Raw genomic sequence first — 23,481 nt, 5'->3', positions numbered from 1 at the left:
GTACTCTTCTCTTTTCTCCTCCCCCAGGGTTCCCACGGGGTCTTAAAAAGACTAAAATTCAGAAAGTTACATTTAAGGCCTTAAAAAGTCTTATAAATGGACAGATTTTCATCCTAGGTCTTTAATTTAATCAAGGCTTACATTTCTTACCTCTGTTCATTCCCAAAAAGTGTCCATAATAAAATAGTAATTTAAAACGCTGAAGAAGTCATCGGTGGTGGAGGCAGAAAGTGTTTGATGGGTGAGCCTCTAAAAATCTGGACACAAAATGAAAAGTTCCCATTAAACTTCAATCCAGTTTTAAATCATTATTTTTTTAAAGAGGATACACACGTAAATCATGCCATAAGCTATATTTCAGGTGTTGTGATCTGACTGTATACTGTGGGCTTGATGAGAAACAAACCTTAAACTTAGTTTTGTATAAGCAAACATCTTTTCTAGGTTAATTTAACCAACTTAAAGCCAGTGGCTTCCTGAGTATTTGCCAGGTTCAACAGCTAGTCAACTTTAGTGTTTTTTTATTTAGGAGTCTTTAGTTTACCTCACTGCTTCATGCGTGTTTACTCCTTGACTTTAATCTGATCTCTGCTGCAATGCACCATGCAAACTAACACGCTTCCCCTTCAGCTCTCCACAAAACAGCAGCGATTGGCAGACGGAAAGCAAGAAAGTACCGTAATAAAACATATATTGCCAAAAAACATAAACATGTCATCTTTTAGGAACAATTTTTTGATAGCGCTAATGTTTAAGAAGTTACAGTTAAATAAATAGCAGCAGAATCAGAGTCCTTTAAATAGTGGAAAACACACACAGCATTTTAATGCAGATTCATTCATTATTGTGTAATTAAAGATACAGGCTATTAAACATGATGACAATACATTGTTCATATTTATGCTTAAAAATGTATGAGTGTTTTTGACACACTGATTCTGCTGGTAAATTAAATTAAATGCAATAAATGAATTAATTTATTAATAAAAAATGCATAGATGAATGTGTTCAGGGATTAAAGATAATTGAAAGTGATTAAGATGGTATCTCCCATCAGATGTACGAATAGGACACTGAGCAAGGGGTATTATTATAATATACAATAAATGAAACGTGCCTCGAGTCTTTTTGTAAATCTTTGTATATTTCATAAATCAAACAGACACAAGATATATACACAGCACACAGTAAATTGTACGTCATAACCATTATAAGCTTACATACTAAACAGTGTGATGCGTTTTAAAGTTGTATAAGGCAGTGTAAAACATGTTAACAAGGCCCAAACCAGAAGCTCACCATACCCATCTTCCCATATTAGTGGATTTTATTTGTCAAAAAACATTGTTGTTAGAACGATATAAAAACTCTACCTACACATATTAGAACGATATACAAGTATTGTAAATCAATGTATTTCTTGTCTATTAATTGAGAAAAATCACAGCTCTCAACGTATTTCAATGGCTCACTATGAGCTTCCAGGACCTAACTGAAGACTCCATGAATCACGTGACAGCCCAGCTTCTATTACTAAAGGGTTCTGGGTAGAATTTGTCGGCCCAAACACTCGCTGTCTAATAGGGTTAAACATAATGTGTTTCCATCTATTTTGTTTTAATACTGCGTTTATTTGATTTGATTTTATTATAACTGAATCAATAAAAATAAAACATTTTGAGAATTTCTGAGATCATTTGAATTCTAAAAATAAAAATAATTATTATAATTTTATTCATAATGGTCTCAAAAGGTCTTAAGTTTAACTTACTGAAACCTGCAAGAACCCTGCCTCTCCTCTTTTCTCCTACACTTCTCTCTTCTCCTCTTTTCTCTTCTCCTCTTTTCTCCTCTCTTTTTTTCTCATTTTTTTCTCCTCTCTTCTCCTTTCCTCTCATATTTTCTCCTCTCTTTCCATCTCTTCTTCTCTCCTCTTTTGTCCTCTCCTCTCTTCTCCTCTTTTCTCCTACACTTCTCTCCTCTTTTCTCTTCTCCTCTCTTTTTTTCTCATTTTTTTCTCCTCTCTTCTCCTTTCCTCTCATATTTTCTCCTCTCTTTCCATCTCTTCTTCTCTCCTCTTTTGTCCTCTCCTCTCTTCTCCTCTTTTCTCCTACACTTCTCTCTTCTCCTCTTTTCTCCTCTCTTTTTTTCTCATTTTTTCTCCTCTCTTCTCCTTTCCTCTCATATTTTCTCCTCTCTTTCCATCTCTTCTTCTCTCCTCTTTTGTCCTCTCCTCTCTTCTCCTCTCCTCTTTTCTCCTACACTTCTCTCTTCTCCTCTTTTCTCTTCTCCTCTTCTCTCCTCTCTTTTTTCTCATTTTTTTCTCCTCTCTTCTCCTTTCCTCTCATATTTTCTCCTCTCTTTCCATCTCTTCTTCTCTCCTCTTTTGTCCTCTCCTCTTTTCTCCTACACTTCTCTCTTCTCCTCTTTTCTCCTCTCTTTTTTTCTCATTTTTTTCTCCTCTCTTCTCCTTTCCTCTCATATTTTCTCCTCTCTTTCCATCTCTTCTTCTCTCCTCTTTTGTCCTCTCCTCTCTTCTCCTCTTTTGTCCTACACTTCTCTCTTCTCCTCTTTTCTCTTCTCCTCTTTTCTCCTCTCTTTTTTTCTCATTTTTTTCTCCTCTCTTCTCCTTTCCTCTCATATTTTCTCCTCTCTTTCCATCTCTTCTTCTCTCCTCTTTTGTCCTCTCCTCTCTTCTCCTCTTTTCTCCTACACTTCTCTCTTCTCCTCTTTTCTCCTCTCTTTTTTTCTCATTTTTTCTCCTCTCTTCTCCTTTCCTCTCATATTTTCTCCTCTCTTTCCATCTCTTCTTCTCTCCTCTTTTGTCCTCTCCTCTCTTCTCCTCTCCTCTTTTCTCCTACACTTCTCTCTTCTCCTCTTTTCTCTTCTCCTCTTCTCTCCTCTCTTTTTTCTCATTTTTTTCTCCTCTCTTCTCCTTTCCTCTCATATTTTCTCCTCTCTTTCCATCTCTTCTTCTCTCCTCTTTTGTCCTCTCCTCTTTTCTCCTACACTTCTCTCTTCTCCTCTTTTCTCCTCTCTTTTTTTCTCATTTTTTTCTCCTCTCTTCTCCTTTCCTCTCATATTTTCTCCTCTCTTTCCATCTCTTCTTCTCTCCTCTTTTGTCCTCTCCTCTCTTCTCCTCTTTTCTCCTACACTTCTCTCTTCTCCTCTTTTCTCTTCTCCTCTTTTCTCCTCTCTTTTTTTCTCATTTTTTTCTCCTCTCTTCTCCTTTCCTCTCATATTTTCTCCTCTCTTTCCATCTCTTCTTCTCTCCTCTTTTGTCCTCTCCTCTCTTCTCCTCTTTTCTCCTCTCTGCTCTTCTCCTGTCCTGTTTTCTCCTGCTGATGATTCTGTCTTCTGTTTGGATGAAGGTGATTTTTCTGAAAGCTGCTCTTCTTCTCAAACGTCCACTGATTGTCTGTGCATAATCTGGAGAAAGCTCTGAGCTTGAGTGTGCTTGATGCTGATCTGAGATCAGTAGAGGCAGGCAGTGGGATGATTTATTAGACAATGGGAGTGTGGTTGCATTGTTCCTGTACAGACTGTTTTTAAACTTCCTGCACTTTCTCAACACATTACAGACGCATGAAGTGACGTGTAAAAGCAGATCTCGGTGCTGTTTATCACTCCAGGGTTTTAAATAGGCACTGAAACTGACTAGTTTTTTAAGTTTTCAGCAGATAAATCATGTTGATGTTAAGAAGCGATGACACAAAAAATGATCATGTTTTCGTGTTATTACTCATCTTTACCAAAATTGATCTAAATGTAATATTTTAAAAAGCATTTTCTGAAATAAATGAAATTTGAGAACTTCATCATCATCATGAATTAAATTGTGTTTTTGTAATGGAGAAAATATGAAGGATCTTGGTTTTTATAATGAAAATGACTTTTGGGTTTTGCGACTTCTCTTGTTGGGTTAATTTGATGTTGGATAACTGATAGTAAAGTGTTCTGTATTGGTGTAAAGTGTCAGTGGTTATTTATAGAGTTAAAGAAGTGAAAGCGTGTTAAAGTGTCTGTATGTATATGAGACAGCTGGATTAGACCACAACACCATTGACAGATGAATTCAGTCACTAAACACCTCTGAACATCTGAACTCAAACTAAACAATCTCACCAATCTGTTGAAATCTCTCACTGCTGTTATTCTACACAAATAAATCTGCACGATTTTACCTTGATGATATAGTGGAGTGATTTACTGTGGGCACTGTGGACTTTCTTGAATTTCATAGAGAGATTTTCATTTCTAATCTGATGTCCAAAATAAACACCAATAATACTTTTACATTTGCAGCTTGACTGGAATCATTGTTTACTCTTCACTGACACACTTGTGATCTTGAGACTTTGATAGTGACATAAAGTAATTTAGTGTAAAATGTAAACAAAGTGAAAAGGATGTGATTGTCTGGAATCAGATGATTGTCAAATATGAAAGTTTTTACTTTTTGTTCAGTTAATCATAATTGAAAAATGCAAGATGGCTTTTCATATATTAAGATGAAACATTTCAAGATTAAAGAATCAAAAGGAGAAAACATCCTTGTATGATGGTTGACATCTGTTTTAGACATAAGTGTGTCAGTAGAGAGAAACTTGCAATCGACTGAGTTTTTGAATCTTTGTACCTCTGTGTGTGCAGGTTTGGTCCAGGTCTGGTCATCTACTGGTACGGTTTTATATCAGAACTGGACTGTCAGCGAGACCGAGGGATTCTGCTGAATGATCGCTTTCCTTCTGACATCACAACCCTGTGCCAGCGGGCGTCTCGGCTCTGACGCAGACCGAAGGTGCTAGTAAAGTTTTGGGCGGAGGGGCGTCGCGAGTGCCGTTTGTCGGTGGGGATGTGAATCCGGAAGCAATTTGGCTTTCCTGCAGCGCGAGTCTACAGGCAAACATCTGCTATGAACTCCTGCTGAACTCCTGAGGGCCGGGGTCAGAATAATACCTCTGTGCCAAAACACCGCCGCCCCACGGCTCCTCGAATCCTGCAGGAGCTCCAGGAGAGGAGACCGCAGGTAATGAACGTCTCTGACAGCTGGGTCACTTCTATATCGGCACAGATGTGATGATGAACATTTATTCCTTCTTTGTGTTTGTTTGATGATGTATCTTTTATTTGTTTGTTGGTGTAATAAAGTTGAGTACTTTGCTTGAAGTTTGTATTGTTTTTATGAAAGTCTGTTGGAAGAATGAACGTTTTCTTGCAGTCCTGGGCCAAACAGGCTCCAAACATCAACTTATTTCAGACTAATATGAGTTTAATAGCATCAAGAACTTATATTTCATTCTGTAACTCACAGCCCGTCTGCAGCAGAGCGTTACCCGTCCCTGACCCCGCTCACCCGTCTAAACCCCGGAGCTCGGCTGTTAAATCGCGGTAAAGTGTTGCATGATTTGTTACCCCTAACCCTACAAACAGACCTTGATTCAGACAGGAGGATCTGGGGTCAAGGAGGGGGGGGGGGTCACCGGGCGGTTGCGGTTTCCTCTGTTAAAACCCCAAACCTCCCCCCACCCCACCTCACACGGGCCCCAACACAATGGTTCTCATGGCGGCACGCTAACGTCTGTGACTTCACTTTATATTCTCACACATAAACCCATCGTAGGGTACAGAAATCTCGGCGAGTCGGTTCCTTCTGGCTCTTAAGGTTTCCCGTCATTGTGCTTCGTGATCGTGGTTCGGCAGATAAAAGCAGTAAAGATCAGGCGCTATAAATGAGAATCTGCTCATAATATCCTCACTTCAAACATGAGCGCTGACGTGCTTTCTTATTTCTCTTCTGATCTCAGACTCCACTTTAAAAGGATAAACTAATTCATGTTCCTTTATCATTAAGCTGATCATTTATTCTGTAGGAATCTGAGATTTAAAGATTGACTTGCAGATTCCCACATGAGTGCGAAAGCCCAGAATGCTGTTTACTGCAGATTTAAGGAGTTTTTGGAGGATCTGAGCGTGTTTTGGACAGAAGAGACGATAGACTGAGGAAAGATCTGGTCATCTTCAGATGATTAGCAGCTGTTTCCGCTCAAACATGAACACATTCATCTCTCAGCAGAGCAGCAGGTGTCTTACGCGCTCACGTTCTCTAGTGGCACTTAACTGCAGTTTTAATGATCATTTTACCAGCGATGGTGAGACCCTAAAGCGGTTCAGTCGCTTATGTGACTGGTCAAAATGTCAAGCACTTTACACAACTAGGGTAAAATGACAGATTTTCTTATGAAGTTCTTTTTCTTTCAATAAATTCTACATGTGCTTTTATTTTATGTGATAGTTTGAAACCAAATCATTTTATGTAGATATATTGTAGATTGAATTTCATGAATGTAAAACATGTATGTGTGTAAGGAGGTAGCAGGTTTTGTATAGTTGAGTAGTGAATGCAGTCAACGCTGCAGTAAACATGAGAGTTTTATTAATATTCATATTCATTTACTGTCAGTTTTAGTGAAGGTTTCATGTTTATTTTTTAAGCAGAAAAAATCTGTAGTAAATATAAATGCAAAAATGTGTCTCACAATCATTAAACATTTAGTAGAAGCTTTAATGCAAAGTGTCTGACGGTGCATTGTAGATAAACATTTATTTTAATCAGAAGTTTGTTCCTCAAACCTCAGATCTTTGAGATATTAACTCATCATTGAGCTATAGGAACAGATAGATGAACTCAATACCAAAGAGGTTTAGATTTCCCTACAGTTTATCCTTATAGTTTTTTACTTGTATAGTTTGTATATTTAATAGTTTTACTCATAAAGCATCTGTTTATCTGTATGAGGGTGGAGATATACAGAAAATGTCACACTGTTAACACCTAAAAATATTTTTACGTTTTGTCCAGCTATTTAAACTGTGAAATACCACAAAATCATTGGTTAATAATGAATGGAGTTTAAAATATTTCTCTTCCAATAACTTACAGTAAGATGCACATTTTATTATCAGTGTTTTCTTTTATAAACATTCATGTGAGAGTTTCTAATGAAAATAATTGTAAGATCCAGGGATGTCTTGTGTTTGTGAATATTGAGGCATTATTTTGGTTGTTGTAAGGGGGGGTGTGGGGGTTCTGTCCGACCCCTAAAGGTCAACAGCACAAGTGGCATTTGGACTTTGACAGGTGACCCAGATTCATTGATGTTCTGTTCTGAGTTCAGTTTTACATCCTCAAGCGTCTCACACACACACACACACACACACACACACACACACGAATTATGCTTCATTTGTAAATGTATGAAAGCCTTAAGCAATTGTATTAAAATGTTGCCAATGGCAACACAATATTTTTGTGCTGGTTTAATATAAAGATGAGAGATTTGTTTATAAATATTGTCTTCAGTCATGTTGTGATTGTACATTAACTGTTTATCTTACAGAATGAGATAGGTCTACACTGATTGTGTGTGTGTGTGTGTGTGTGTGTGTGTGTGTGTGTGTGTGTGTGTGTGTGTGTCCTGGATGTTGTATTTGAGTCTCCTGTGAATATTCACATTTAAGTTTTTGTCAATATTTTTGACATACAGTATCTTTACATTTCAGGTTGTCATTAGATAAACACCAGAATTCATTTAAAAATGAGCTGAATAATTTTGGCTATTTAAGAACGAGAGTTATATCGACTGCTGCTTGTGTTTGTCAGGTTATGTATGATTTAAGTGTTATAATTCTTTTACAATGGTGTGTTATTTTTTAATTGCTCTTAAGTTTCAAAGGAAATCATGTTTTTATAAACGCGTGGTTTAAAAGAGTTTAAAGCTTGCTGTTATCACTGACCTCAGAACCGCTGATTTGTTTTATCCAGATAACAACCACCAGAAACTGATAACATCTCGACAGGTACAGGTTAATACTTATTTGAAAAGTACTTAGTTTAATACAAACGAATTTAATGTAAGTTAAACATCATTAATGAGACACATTACGTTTCTTAAACTAAATGTTTGTCTTGTCCGAACTTAAAGCCGATAGAAAACAGATGTTCTTTTTAGAAGGTTTGCCTTACAGATAAGTTCATAAAATATCAACTCAATATCTTTTGTCCATATATATGTACTCACACGTGTCATCTAGTTGTAATTAACTGGATAATATAAGTAGGTCCAGCCCGTTATTCATCACTGCGCGTCGGGTTTATTCTGCTCTAACAACCAGCTGGCTGTAGGTTATACACTGGGTTAATAACAGAGTTTAAATCTCTAGTATGAAATATAGACTAAAATGAATTAAAAGCAGACTTGTACAGAAGTTTATGATCAGATGAAGAGCAGGTTTATTAGCATGAGTTTAAATCAGCTTTAGGTCTCTTCAGACGCGCGTACCCGTGAGTCACGTTACACGCGCGGCCGTAAATTCATACAAACGTCATAAAAATGATCTGGTTTATTAAGGTTTGTTTCTGATCTAAAATTTATATAAACGAAACTCTTACATTTATAGTGATTACATTTATTTTGTCATCCAGAAGGGGTCGCTGTGCGGTTTGGTCCGCTTTCTCTCCCTTCAACAAACACTAGTTTTATTTCTCACTAGTTTGTGTCTTTTGATTCAAACAGCAGATAAATAACTTGTTAACTTAAGTATTGAGTCTGTTAATATAATGCTGATTATTTCATTTAAAACATTTAAATTAATCTTGAGCACACACATCGGGTACTGAGATTTACTTCTGTTTTAGACACAGACAGAAATGAATGTGACCTAAACCTAATTTAAAACTTTCTGCATTTTTAAAATAAATTAAACTTTAATTAGGCTTCATTATTTTATATCTATTGCAAATGAGGATGTACCAAGGTTTGGCTCACTTTAGGTACAAATGAATCCCCAAGATATGGTTAAATAGACCCCACACAAACACTAATACACACAGACAATAAATCATAAGACTGCTGTCCATTCGGATAAAATATATAATTCAATATATAATAAATACAAAACAGTGTTGGTATAGATTACAAAACATTTACTGGGCTGTCAAATAACAATAATAATATTCGACATAAAAGTGTGTGTTGACCTATAGATCTGTTCCTGTCTGGGATTTAACTTAAATGAATAATGTTTAATATTTAAGATTTAAATAAAAGGTTAAAGGATGAAAATTAATGTGTGTTATTGAAATAAGTGAGTGTAAAGGAGTAATGGGTTTGAACAACAGTACAAAGATGATTAATAATTAAAAATCGCCTATATTCTTGTGTTGACGTCATCGACTAAATGTTTATGCTGTAGTTTGAGAATCTCGGTTCTGATCCAGCATGAGAAATGAGCTCTGCTGGCTTTATTGATCAGTGACTGTGAGTTAATGTCATTATCCTCATCAATAGAGAATCATTCTGATGCTGACAGTGATTAATGATCACGGGCCCCTGCGCGTGACCCCCGGAGGCCACACAAATACAGCAGCGACAATAACATCACGAAAACTCACCAAGCTTTTTTTAATATAGTTTATAAATCAGATGAATGCAGTTTAGTTTGTTTATCAGATTAATTCAGTTTAGTTTATAGTTCAGCTTAATAAGATTTCTATATAATATATTTTTTCCAGACGTTTTGCTTTTAAATGAACATTCAGATCTGAACATAAACGTTAACATGGAGTTGGATTGAGATTTGATTTATTTATTTTCTCGGGTTTATTGTGAACATTTCGTGTGGTGGTTGTGTGTTTATTCCAGTGTCTCTGACAGAGCTGCTGGTGATGATGATGATGATGAAGGTCGGATCATCCATCATTCCTGTCAAACGCTGAATTCAGTGAAACCACCTTCTGTCCCCTATTAATATTAAAATCAGCCGCACAATGATGCTGCTTTCTTTCTTTCTTTCTTTCTTTCTTTCTTTCTCTCTTAGCTCATTTGATCGAATATAATAATAAAGCAAATGTCTCTCACGTCCGTTTCATTAAAATGATGTTTAGTTTTGTGCGCTTCTTATTGAGGACAATAAAGAGTCTGAAATAACATTTAAACCTTACATTAGACAATAACATAACCTTTCTTTTTACGTAGTCGACTTCTCTATTTGATGAAATGACGTTGTTTTATTTTTTATTATTAAATCCTACAAATAAAAACGGCACAAATGTGTTCTTATTTCTTAAATTATTATGGCATAAAAATGATCCGGGTAGGAAACCATGAAATGTCCTTATAACAAAATAATACCGTCAATGAATAATTTTAATGTCTAGAAATATATTTACAATTTTATATTTGTTTGAAACCGATTATTACTGCTGTTAATATTTAAATACGTTTAAAAAATAAACGTTTAAACGTGTTTAATAATGTGCTTAATCGGAGAAAATAAAAGGCATTTTTATCTAACGAAGATAAAAGATAAAAAGAATAATGTTTTTACAAACGATTCAATAAGAAATGTTATAATTTTAATAATAGAGTGTTAAAAATAACAAAGAAAAAAATCATACAACCTATTAATAATAACACGTCTGTATTAGGTATTTAATAAATAGTTGCGTTTCACTTCAACACATTTAACACTAAAATGTTTTAATATTCGCGGGTAAAATTGTTTCCAAATCTTATCCAAAAACTGTATTGTTGATTTTTCGCTTTGCGGATCATTATTATTATGATTATAATGAATCTGTCGCAGTAATTCTGCTGATCCATTGACGTGTTTTTGTTATTTTAAAAAGGAGAAACCTCGTTTTGGAGAAATCTTCATTTATAGGCTAAATGTTTTATTATAATAAGGGTAATATTGTAAATGTGTAGCCTATAAAACAATAGAAGTCTATGGAATGTCCTCATTAGAGAAGTAAACACGTGTGTGGTTTATAGGGGTTTGTGTAACAACATGCGTATTAGCATACAATATAAACACACATTGTGTATCCTCATAAACCGTAAAAAAATTATTCAACTTTTCTTAATTTAATAATAATTTTCTGTGAGGGTTAGGTCGGTCGGTGTGTTTAAGGTCTAAATAATATCGTTAGGTCAGTATAAAACTCATAAGTCCTCAAAAGCCTGATGTGGCAGCGCGTGTTTGTGAGTTTGGTCAGCAGGTGGCGCCGCAGAGCGACTCGACTACGAATCTTTCATATAATTCAGTCGTGTTGAGCTGAAGATCACAGAGAACTGAAGTTATTTCTCTCTTAAAATATCAGACGACTTCTCCATGAGTCCAGCAGCTTTCTCATCTAAAAAACCACCGAATTTCAGCAGAGCAAAACCAAGATTCTAGCTTATGGAATTGAATGAGTTATAATTTCTTATAAAGTCTTTTGTTTTGCAACACACTGTACAACACACAAGAATCTACCAAAATCCAAAATGAAATATTTATTACAGCATTTGTGAGTGAACACCTTTGAAACATTACGCCACAGTCCTTATACAAGTATTGAATGTCTTTCTGACAAAGCTTAAGGGAGACAGTATTTAATCTTCTAGTGAGCAACACGTGCTGGAAAAGAGGGGAATTCATGGACATACAATATCAATGTCACAGCAGATTTGAAACTAGCAAAACATTCTTCTTCAATTGAGGTAAACACAGAATATCTAACATGAAACAATTAATAGACTAAAACTCTGTACGAACTTTCTTACAATAATCTCTCGCTTTCGAGTTCATAATTTAAGTTGTGTTTTTCTTTTTTGTGTCAAACTTTTAAAGTTTTCCGGTGCGTCGACTCTATGTGCCGGAGAATTCCGAGAATCCATTGGAACGACGGTCCGTACGGCAGATCGAGACTGCTGTGTGTGAGGATTCACATCCTTCATAAGGCTCTTACTCTGAGAGTCCAAGATACAAAAAATAATAATAATAATAATAATAATAATAATAATAATAATAAAATAAAAATGTATAAAAGCAACAGGATCCAGTGCTTGGGCAATTCAAACAAAGAACTCCACCTACAGGTTTAACATTCATTCATGGAGTAAAAAGATGAAATGCAGGAGGTGAAGAGAGGGAGCTTCAATCAGCAGTAAGTGAAGATGATGGAGGAGGAGGAATCATTCATTATTCTGGTCCGGGTCGGGTCTTTATTCTGCTTATTGCTGCGATCGGAGCGTCTCTGCTTCAGGGGACAGCGCGCGCGCACACACAGTGTGAAAAAACAGGGGAACATTTTTACTCTAGGACTATAAGCTTATGAAACAAATAAAGTGAGTGATACAAATGTACAAGTTTTCATTAAGTTTCTATGCTTTTATACTACAGTAGTTTCAACTCTTGGAGTCTCTTTTGTATTTTTTTCTCTCTCACATTATGTGTGTGTGTGTGTTTTAAACTGAAACATCCTCAGTTGAGCTGAACAAAAACCAAAGACTTTACAAAGTGTTTTCATTCAGCTCTTGGTCCTCCAGCAATGAACGTAACAAAATTCACAATCAAATAAAAAATCATCACAGCTCGTCCACTTGAAGCGTCTGATTTCTTTTTTCTTTTCCTTAAAAAAATCTTTCTAGGGAGAATTGTCAATATCATCCACGACGTAACTGGTGGGATCCCTTGAGTGGTGGACGGTGCTGCGGTCGTGGTGGGTTCTGTTGGAGTCGGTTCATCGTGCGTGAGCGTGGCCTCATGGGTGTGTGGGGAATGTGATACACGGGGGGCTGACGGTGAAGGGTTTGGGTCGGTGAGGACCACGCTGAGGTACAAACTCCTCCAGCACGACTCGCAGACCTGAGGTTCACACAAACACACAGTTAGTGGTGCTTATCTAGATTCAGATCACACATATGCAGCTTGAGATATTACACAGAGAAAGCAGAAATGTCTGATAATGGCTGAGGAAACTTGTGTGTGCTAAATTTACATTTCTCATTTACGCACTTGGCAGACGCTTGTATCCAAAGTGCATTACAAGGTGTACATTATTTTGTCAGTATGCGTTCCCTAGGTTGGAACCCATGAGCGTCTGTGCTGCTAACACTACGCCTTTACCACTGAGCTATAGAGGAGAACTGATTTCATCCGGTCTGATCTCTACACATTTAGCTACAGGAGGTGGATTTCAGTTTACGTGCATTCATGGATTTGACATTTATGCATTTATCCAAAGAAACTTGAAGTGCAATTGAGTGTGCATGCGTTCATGCACGTGTGTGTGTGTTTGTGTGTCCATTATGATCAGCACAAAGTGAAGTAAAACACTCCTCATTCACTATTATTTAAACGTTTAAGGTCACTTGGCTAAAATGTTGTTTTTGCATCAACCATATAATTTTACTTTCCATTACAAAATCAACATTTTTGATTCAATGGATTTTTGAAACGGATGACTCTGTAGAGATAAGAGTCCAGCACAGATGTTTCAACATCATCTAAGCTGCTTGATAAAGAGAAGATTTCTGTAAATTCTCGACAAAATGCTGACGACACTGAAGATGATCAAATATAACACGCTTTTTGACCTAATTCTCATTGATCTATTTATGTTTATTTCAGCTTGTCATTAAGTGGGGAAATTATTAAAGTGACCCTAAATGTTTGAATGTTAATGAGAGAAGACAGACTGATCATATCTTACAGAGGAAACCATTTTTAGATTGAGGTAAAGTGTTAATATCTGTAGTGAAAGAGTTGAGGAGATGTTGAGGTTTTGCAGGGATCTGTGCTTGAGGAACACAGTGGGTGGCACACGGTGTTTTGTAACGTGACCCCGAGGGCATTAACAACACTCATTTAAAAGAGGAGGAGGTGGGGTCGCTCTCAGGTCATCAGGCACTCACTTTACATTCCTGTACCGCGGTACGACGCCACGTGAAGAAGAATCGACGGCGAGCAGGTATTGAGAGAGCAGATTCACGGCCGTGAACGCATTCCAAATGCATTTGTTTATTAAAGCGCTCTTTAAAAAGCTCATGAAATGAGTAAATCAAGCGTGTCGACGGCCTTTACCTCCATATAACCCGAAGCTCTTCCTGTTAAAAGCACAGCAGATGTTGCGGTTATATTGAGATCAGCCGTGACGTACGCTACTGTATACGATCGCCGTTAAACGGCAAATACGGCATATTGTGTGTGTGCGCGCGTGCGTAATGAAATCACAGTGATGGCTAATATTCTTCTGCATTAAACCATTCATCTAATTGCTTGTGAAGCATAAAATATGTTACGTAATTAAATCCACTGAAAATTACCCAACGCCGTATTAAAAATTATCCAAGCTGAGCAAATGTTGTCTCTGCGGCTGTTTTAGGGAAGGCGCTCGCTGGCGTTGGGAGTCTATTAGCGGCGTCTCGCTGCATCGCTGCGGTGACCTACGCCAAACTGCCGTCTATTTACATATAAAGGGTTCTTTTAATCAGGCAAAGTGTTATTATATTGAGACTCATTGAGCGGCAAGTCGAGGTGTTAAATAAAATCTTCTCTGGCCTGCCACCTCTGGGACGCCATACGTCTCGATTTCTCAAATGTCAGCAGCTCCGGCGGGCGGCGTAACGGCATCTTAATCAGCCGGCGAACGGCGACATCTCCGCATTTACTCCGGGTCGTTCTTCAACGGCTCGGCCCCGTCCTCAGACGTTGGGATTCGATCCCGTGGCAGACGCGCGGCTTCCCCCGTGAAGGATGGCCGGTGTCATGCGCTCGGGGAGCGTAATGTACTGCGGGCCTACCGTCTATGCATATAAGATCATTCGAGAATCAATCGTTCCCCTGACGGATTTATGTCACTCCGAGGACAGTTTGACTTCACCTGTTTTATTGCTTCGCTGGAGCTGTTTAATTCCACCCCCCAAACGTTCAACATTTGCATGAGATGTGAAGAACCCGCCGCCACCATGAAGTATAAATACGTTTCCCTCTACAGTTTCTGTGCAAGACATCATCTCACTTTACTTTTCGTGTGTTTAGTAGCAGGACGCTGGTCAAGTGAATGTCTGTGGGGTTATTTTTAGGCTTTCAGGGGAATTCTGGAGGAAATTCTGGGCACAGGAAAGACTTGTGAAAGAAAGGCAGAGTACAGTACTTACTTCCTCCGTTTCTTTCCTGTACAGACGTGTTACATGTAGTGCCACTGGCCGTCCATGCCCATATTCATGCCCATGCCACTCATAGGACCTGCAGAGACAAAACAACACAAACTGTAAAGTCATAACTCAACAACACACACCACAAAGCTCCAATATTCACACAATGCTAAGTATTTTTCTAGATCTAGTGGAGATTACTGGGTGACATCAGTGCTCGTCTTTATTTCTGGTTGAAGACTTCAGGAAACGTCTCTGACTGTCTAGAGAAAGAAGTGAGAAATTTCTATGAGAACACACCTGCCGGCCGGATGCCCATGTGTTGCTGTCCGTCCAGCACGAAGCTGCCCATTGGCTGACCCTCCGGACTGTACGCCGCTCCCTGACTCACTGAAGGATCAAGAAGAAAACCTGATGAAGTCAAACGCAGACACGAGAGAAAGAAGAGAGACATACCAGAGACAATCAGAGGAGATCTCAGCAACAACCAAACACACATTGAGCGCTCTTCATCATCATCATCATCATCCTCACACACAGACACACGCACACACACCTCTGTTAAATGTCAAGAACTTGTGTTCTGGTTAATAGAGTTTGTTTTAGATTCTTTCTGTATTACTGCTAAGGTTTCCGCTTGTTATCTCTGTAATTACCAGGTTAAGAGTGATTAGTTTTGTTATCCAGCTAGTTTGTGGAATGAATCAGTCAGTCATGTTATATTGTATGAGAAATGAAATATGCTAATTGTGACATTAAATAGAGAGAAACAGCAGATATAAATCTGACTGCACAGAGCTCATAATCTCTCTTTTCATTGAGGTTGCATTAAAAGCGAAGGCTGTGGTAACATTTCTTGTTTACGGTTCAATCCAAAGGCAGAAAGGTGAAGGTGGGATGTTGGATCAGGACAAACGCATGACTGAACTAAAAAAACATTCAGCTGAGGTCTGTAACTAAAGATGTTTAGGGAAAATATCTCCTGCATCATTGAAGACGATTTGACCGTCTCAACTCGACCGAACGCATCTCACAGTTTTCCCGAGTCGATCAGATTTCTGCCAGCAGTAAATGCATTTAAGATCTCTTAGTTTGTAAAATGACTTTATTTACGTATCATTATGTTAATCACTTGCACTTTCTAATCTACTACAACACGAAGAGAAAGTGTTTCAATTCTCCCAGAATGAACATAAACGTCTCTTGTGACCAATTAGCATTGAGATGCATTAATGTCTCTGCTGAAACATCTCATACACCACAAACACAAAGATATGAAGATATGCAGACGGGTTTACCTGCTCGATTGGACTGGTCGATCATGGGTTGGACTATCCTTCTTCTGGCATTAATAAACCTGAAAGCACAGAAGAGACAGAAAGATGAAAGAACAGAATCTGCATCTGTATACAATATAATAAATCTACACAATATAATAAATACACCAAAGCTTGAAATGATCAGCTCAAACATAGAAAGAGAGAAAAACTGCTGAGCAGGACTGAGATGATCTTTTCATGTGAGTTTGTGTCTCATAGATGTCAGCTGTGCTCTTCTTTCACATCTGTACCGTATGCCCACTATAGACTCATTCCTGTCTCGCTTTATTTCTTTTCAAGAGTTTTTGAAGTAAACTGAAGCGAGCGCCTCTGACCATTACTGAACATTAACACAGATGAAGCCCCCTGACATCCCTCTCACATACACAAACATTATGATGGAAGAAACGCCTCTTTGACTTCTCTCCCCTGCCCCCTAGTTAGGTCTCTCTCTCTCTCTCTCTCTCTCTCTCTCTCTGTCCTCCAGCTGTCTGTAAATGAGCTGCAGGCTTTCTGAAGCTATTGTTATGTCAGCGAGCTCATCAATTAGCCTGTCTGAAGTTTTATCACCAGCTCGACAGCTCTAGAAAAGCGGCCCCTCTCTCCTGCGGCCGGCCGGGTCACGGCGAGGTTAGTGCCAGCCCAGGGAACCCGTTTTAATGCCGAACGGGCGAGCGTGGGGAAGAAAGAGCACAGAGGAGGCGGCGACGACGATGCCCACATGTGTTTGATATTACAGCGAGAATCAGACGAGAAGAGAAGGAACGCACAGAGGGCGACTCAATGAGAGACGTCATTAGATACCAGACGACTGGAATCAATTTGGGCTCCAATACCTCCTGAACCAAATCTACCTGACTTTACCTTTCAAACGCTTGCCATCAGTCCGCTTATGGACAACTGAACTGAATAAGTCACGGCACTGTAGTCAATGTATTCCCTTCAGCCGTGACTTATTCACAATACACCACAGCCTCAAGAATCTTATTGATTTTATATAACTGCTACTAAACAACACAAATATTAAAGCAAGAAATGTATGTATCAACACAACCTTCATAAAGTAAAATCATTAAAAGTCTTCCTTTAGCTGGATAAAATAGTCCCTGATCGACTGTGAATGGTATCAGTGTGTTTCACATATGTTTACATTATTAACAGCCATTGACCAATCAGAGCAAACTGTTTTATAAGAGATTCATACACTACAGTTAGCTGGTTACTGTAAAAACTTTACTGTATGGCTGAAATCAGGAGGTCAGTTTATTAGTCTTCCTCTCCAAAGTTTAGTCCTGCTGGTCCACAGCACATTTCTTTTATCAGTGTGAGTTAAAGTCAATAGAGATTATCAGAGTTGTTTGTGATAAGAGTGTTTTACTGTCTCCTCCCATGAGCTGCTAATGGGCTGTGCTTAAAACAACACCCAAAACAAACACATACACACCAGAGACCAAACCTCACCATCAGCGGCTCGACTCTCACCAAACTCTGAATCTGACAGAGAAAACAGATAACAACAATCTGACACACATTTATAATCTGGCCTTCATTCTCCATTAATGACTTCTAAAGGCAGAAATAATCCATTACATTTGTGAAAATACTGCAAAAAATGATGTTCTTACTTAGTATTTTTATCTTGTTTTCTGTACAAATGTCAAAAAAATCTAATTACAAATATTTAAAAAAAAAATCTATATAAATTAACAAGCAAAAAAATCTGCAAAATAAGTAAGAAAAAAAATCTTGAAATAAGTTTACTTTTTCTTAAACAATTAATTTACAAATAATTCAATTCTTAATTGGCAGTTTTTTGCTTGTTGTAAGCATATTTTTTTTGTCTAAAAACTAGACTTATTCTCTTAGGCCATTTTGTTCATCAAGAAAATACATCTTGATTGAAGAATATATAGATATTTGTACTAAAAACAAGACAAAAATAATAAGAAATAAAGTCATTTGTGCAGTGAATAACAAGTTACAAGTAACAAGTTATTTGGGCCCAATATTTACACTACATAAAAAAAAGAAAATCTTAAATGTTTACAAAATATTTATATTTATAAATGACTATTTGTATAAGCAACAAATCACATGAAAAATTAGGGTTTAAATTTGAAATGTCCCAAATGTTGGTATTAAAAATTAAATCATTAGAGGTGGATGTAGATTTTCATCCCATCTTTCACTAAACTTTGAAATAAAATTTAAACTTGTTTATTATGAAGAGTCTGGAGCTTTATTTCTGCACATATTGAGTTAAAGTCATAAAGAGTTATAGACTCAGAACAGCAGGAGTCCACTTGACTACATCAACATTCACACACATCTCATGAGGGTTCAGTCATGTGTATGACACCCTGATGTCACCGTTTATCTTATAAAACGCCCATATGAACACCAGAGAACAGTCGCAGCCAATCACAACAACAGAATACAAGAGCTCAGCCAATCAGGGACCGGCTATGATGTATGGGACGCTGTGCATACGTACGAATTCAGACTTAACAGAAAACACATTTTCAAAATAAAAGAAAACAGGATTCTAAATAATATGATGGTATTATTACAAACTTCTGTAATATGTACATGAGCTATATCTGATTTTAATAGATGTTTATATACAGTATGCTTTGTATCACTGTTAAGCCACATTTGTTTTTCAATATCTTGGCAAACGTAACTTAACCTCCTAAGCCCGGGTTTTGGCTTGTCTTTTTTTCAGATGTCTACAAGCTATTTGGGGGTTAGGAAGAACCAATAAATATAATAACCAAATAGTTTTCTAAGAACATGAAGCAGTTTATTTGTCCATGTTTGTGAACAACAGGTTCCAGTTACACAGAATTCAGTATTATGGTGCAAACATAAAAAAAATGTCATGTCCACATATGTGGACATCCAGGTCGTAGGAGGTTAATTGTATAAATAATTGTCTTTATGATTGTAATCAAACTACTATTATAAACATTAAATCTCAATGAGACGTCAATAACCAACAACAATCTGAGAGGAGCTTCCTAAGAGAGAAACCCAGAGAAGATCTGAAGGAGGAAAAACTGTGCTGTTATAAACTTTGACCTGTCAAGTGTACACAGATTAACAGCACAACTTTAATCAAAACAAACAATTCACCAATTTACACCCACTAACAGGGTCAAATCTGTTTGTGTGTCTACAGGCCAGAGAAATTTCGGTCTGTCTATCTGTCTGTCTGTCTGTCTGTCTTATCATAACATCTCAGAGGACACACACACACACACACAAGCATGCATGCCCGCACACACCCGCACGCACACACGCGCACGCACACACGCGCACGCACGCACGCACGCACGCACACACACGCACACACACACACACACACTCTGGTTTCCATGTTTTGTGGGGACATTCCATAGACGTAATGCATTTTATACCATACAAACTGTATATTCTATTACCCTTACCTGCCCCATTCCCTAACCCCAACCATCACAAAAACCTTTCTTGTACCTTAGATTTTCAATAAACATCATCTTGTTTGATTTATAAGCTTGTTTCCTCATGGGGACATCAAAATGTCCCCACAAGGTCACAAAAACACTGGTATTCCTATCTTTGTGGGGACAATTGGTCCCCACAACGTGATAATTACCAGGCACACACACGCACGCACGCACGCACACACACACACACACACGCACACACACACACACACACACACACACACACACAGCACTTCCATCTGTAGTAAATCAAATAGCGGGTGAGGTAACGTTTGTCTCACTACTCCTGTTTTAACTTAAAGCAGAGAGAGAGAGAGAGAGAGAGAGAGAGAGAGAGAGAGAGAGAGAGAGAGAGAGAGAGAGAGAGAGAGAGAGAGAGAGAGAGAGAGAGAGAGAGAGAGAGAGAGAGAGTGTGTGTGTAGAGACAGACTGTGTCTGTATTGTGTGTTTACATTTTTCTCTGCTCTCTCTCTTTCTTTCTCTCTCTCTCTCTCTCTCTCTCTCTCTCTCTCTCAAAAACTGTAACTTTGTATTGCCAATGCTTTACAACTGGACTGTGCTAAAGTAGTGCAAACCGAAAGAAGGAAAAGATGCATGGACTACAAAACTAAAAGTGAGACAGTAATAAGAAATAAAGAAACATTAAAGTGGACATATCATGAAAATCTGACTTCATGTTTAAGTGCTATAATTGGGTCCCCAGTTCTTCTATCAACCTAGAAAATGTGATAAAGATCAACCCAGTAACTTAGTTTTGGTAAACCATTCTCTGCAAGCATGTGAAAAAAATAGCTCACTCAGATTTGGCTCCCCTTGTGATGTCAGAAGGGGATCTTATTATAATAATACCGCCCCTTAATCTGCACTATCCAACCATGGCACTGACATTTAGTGCAGAGATCAGCTCATTTGCATTTTAAAGAACACAACCAAAAACAGCACATTTTTGCTCACAGCTACAAAGCGGCAATTTTAACATCTTAACTATAAATTAACTTTGAGGTATTTTGAGCTAAAACTTTACACAGATACTCATGGGGACACCAAAGATTTATTTGACATCTTAGAAAAGATGTTATAATAGAGACATAAAGATAGCTCTCTTTCAGGTGTGTCTTAAGACACCGAATGATTTATTTATTTTGCAAACTAACACAATTTAACAAGCTGCTAATTAAAATAAATCAATGACACTGCAGCACTCCACCTCACCGCTCTTTTCTCTCTTGAGTGACATTATTCAGAAGTGCACCAGACTCCAAATCAGACAATAAAAGGTTGCTTGATATTTTTGTGGTAAGGCTCTGCATAGCCCCGCTGAAATATCTTTGGTAACAAAAATAGGTGCAATCGCATCAACAACACAGATATGTTTTGACTGGCCGTAAATGGTCTGGTTAAGACACCCCGCCCAAAGGTGAGCTTTACGTCACACACAAACACAACGTAACGGGGTTCCCAGCCGAGGCGGAGGGTCCGAGTCGACCCCAGCTGTCAGCTGTCCGTCACACACCTCCAGCAGGATGAGATGTTTGTTACGACTTTGATCCTGAAAATAGCAGCTGTTGGTTTCTACAGTGAGAACTTTGTTCTGTCTGTAGTTGTGTTGTGGCTTCTGTCCCGCGGCCAGATCGACTGCAGGAGAGAGAGAGAGAGAGAGAGAGAGAGAGAGAGAGAAACACATCTACACCTTCACTGACTACATCAACAAGCTCTGACAATACCAGCAGGTTAATCTCCAGCCCAGTAAAGCTCACAGGCATCTGACACTGCGTCCTGCTTCACTTAAAGACATGACAGTCAGAAGTCAAAAATCACAGCCAAAGACGCCCCGGGCGTCAACACACCTGTGTGAGGAGGAGCCGACACCAGCACACATCTCTCTCTCTCTCTCTCTCTCTCTCTCTCTCTCTCTCTCTTTCTCCTCTGAGACACCTTGGCTCTAAAACATTTTTATATTTGTGATGATCTCAGGGATTCAAACCTTGTCAACATTCAGAACTTTCACAGGTAAAATCCTGAAATGTTAAACACAATAAATCAAATTTTCTCACCGCCTGACCAGAGACGCTGTACACTCACACACACAAGACATACATTAAAATATTTAACGGGTTTTTATACAACTTATTCTTAAACTTTTATTTATTTTAAAAACGTGCAAATGGGTTTCAAAGTTATTTATAAAGAACAAACTAACAACAGCATTATCATTTCCGTCTAATCATCAAAAACATGAATCTAAAACATCATATGTGTGTGTGTTAATTCAGTCTATAGGCAAGCACAAGTACTTGATGACCATTACAACAATGACAGCCTACAGGACTGTGTTTATGCTAGTTTATTAACCCTTCTCCAACAAACCTTACACATTTTTTCTGTAATAGTACACAATAATAATAAATCTGCCTCATCATCCATCTAAACAAAACTGCTCATTGCTTTTGCCATCTTGATGTTGTTTTTTTTCTCTGTAGAAGAATGCGTATATGTGCATGCCTGTTGTGTCTCTTTATAGGGGTGGGAATCGCTTGGACCCTCATGAATCAATTCAGAATCGATTCTTGACGTACTAATTTGCATATCTGTGACATCATTACATCACATTTGCTCTCAAAGTCAGGTTAATGTTTGCACTTTTGCTACTAGTCTCTGAACTGTCATATACTGTACTTTAATGCAACTAAGTGATAAATAATATCATTCTTATATACATATATGTCCTGTTTCTGTTGTAAGACATTTAAACCAGTAAAAATAGTAATGAAACGTGACATTTTAATAATAATGTTAACCGGCATTAACTTCCACGAACTGACTAACGTTAAGCGTCTAATCATCATCATTATACATTGGCAGTATTACTGTATTTATATAATGCAGTGCACCCAGCAACTGAATAACAAACTATGTGTATATTTTTACAGAAGTATATTCATGTTATATCTAAACAGTCAGCGGATGGTTTAGGGAAACGCTATTAGCACAGTCAGAGTCATTAAATTAAATGCGCTGTGTGTCTCCCTGCCACACACTGAACAAAGAAAAGGCAGAAAAAGACTATCCCGAAGTGTATCTTGCTTTTTTGCGGTTTAGAATGAGTCAAACAGGGCTGTTCTAGATCTTATTTCTTTCTCTTCTGCTCTTGTAAGCTCCGCTGTATGTACTCGTGCAGTGCGCGCTCTCTTAAGTTGTCCGTGTGCAGCACCGCTCCCCCAGTTGAGTTCTGCCTTTTGGTTCTGATAACGTCACGTTATTTTTTTGTAAACTAACATTTAAGAATTGATTCTTGACATTTGTGAATTGATTAATCTAAGAATCGCGATTAATCTAAGAATCGATTTTTTGTCCCACCCCTATTTCTTTACAAAGTAACAACGCCATCTACTGGCCTGGCACACATAATACAGGGTTTTTAGTCGTTTAAGAATACATGTGTATGAGAATCTTTTTGAAAAAAAAAACGCAAAAAAAAAACAATCAATCAAACAACAACTTTACAAAAAAAAAAGAAAATGCAATACACCTGCTTGAGATTCGCCCATCACCACATGCGCACACACACGCACGCACCTTGTGACCTTGTGGGGACATTTTGATGTCCCCATGAGGAAACAAGCTTAGTTATTAGATCTTGGAATTATTTGTGCTGGTACCTCATCCAGAAAAGCTGTCTGGAATAAACTT

At 37.9% G+C, this 23,481-nt stretch overlaps 2 protein-coding genes across 10 annotated transcripts in view; one reads left to right on the top strand and one right to left on the bottom strand.

Annotated features, from left to right (window-relative positions):
- Positions 1-7,184, top strand: part of cdin1 (CDAN1 interacting nuclease 1) — a 60,460-nt gene extending 53,276 nt beyond the window's left edge. For 2 of the 3 annotated variants that reach the window (XM_065288743.2, XM_073812306.1), the window contains exon 7: positions 4,654-7,184. In XM_065288743.2, coding sequence (XP_065144815.1) covers positions 4,654-4,789 — 136 coding nt within the window. In that variant the 3' untranslated portion in view covers positions 4,790-7,184. The remainder of the gene's footprint in view (positions 1-4,653) is intronic. The other variant, XM_065288742.2, reaches the window with a different exon arrangement.
- Positions 7,185-11,326: 4,142 nt separating this feature from the next.
- Positions 11,327-23,481, bottom strand: part of meis2a (Meis homeobox 2a) — a 52,708-nt gene continuing 40,553 nt past the window's right edge. For 4 of the 7 annotated variants that reach the window (XM_065288034.2, XM_065288035.2, XM_073812488.1 and 1 more), the window contains exons 10-13: positions 16,283-16,341; positions 15,285-15,395; positions 14,988-15,075; positions 11,327-12,693 (exon numbers count right to left, since the gene is read on the bottom strand). In XM_065288034.2, coding sequence (XP_065144106.1) covers positions 15,017-15,075; positions 15,285-15,395; positions 16,283-16,341 — 229 coding nt within the window. In that variant the 3' untranslated portion in view covers positions 11,327-12,693; positions 14,988-15,016. The remainder of the gene's footprint in view (positions 12,694-14,987; positions 15,076-15,284; positions 15,396-16,282; positions 16,342-23,481) is intronic. The other 3 variants (XM_073812489.1, XM_065288037.2, XM_065288038.2) reach the window with 1 other exon arrangement.

Source organism: Paramisgurnus dabryanus, chromosome 17 (genome assembly GCF_030506205.2).
Source record: "Paramisgurnus dabryanus chromosome 17, PD_genome_1.1, whole genome shotgun sequence".
In the NCBI taxonomy this organism is placed as follows: domain Eukaryota; kingdom Metazoa; phylum Chordata; class Actinopteri; order Cypriniformes; family Cobitidae; genus Paramisgurnus; species Paramisgurnus dabryanus.
Note: the sequence above shows the minus strand (reverse complement) of the source record. Positions and strands in the feature narration are given on the sequence as shown.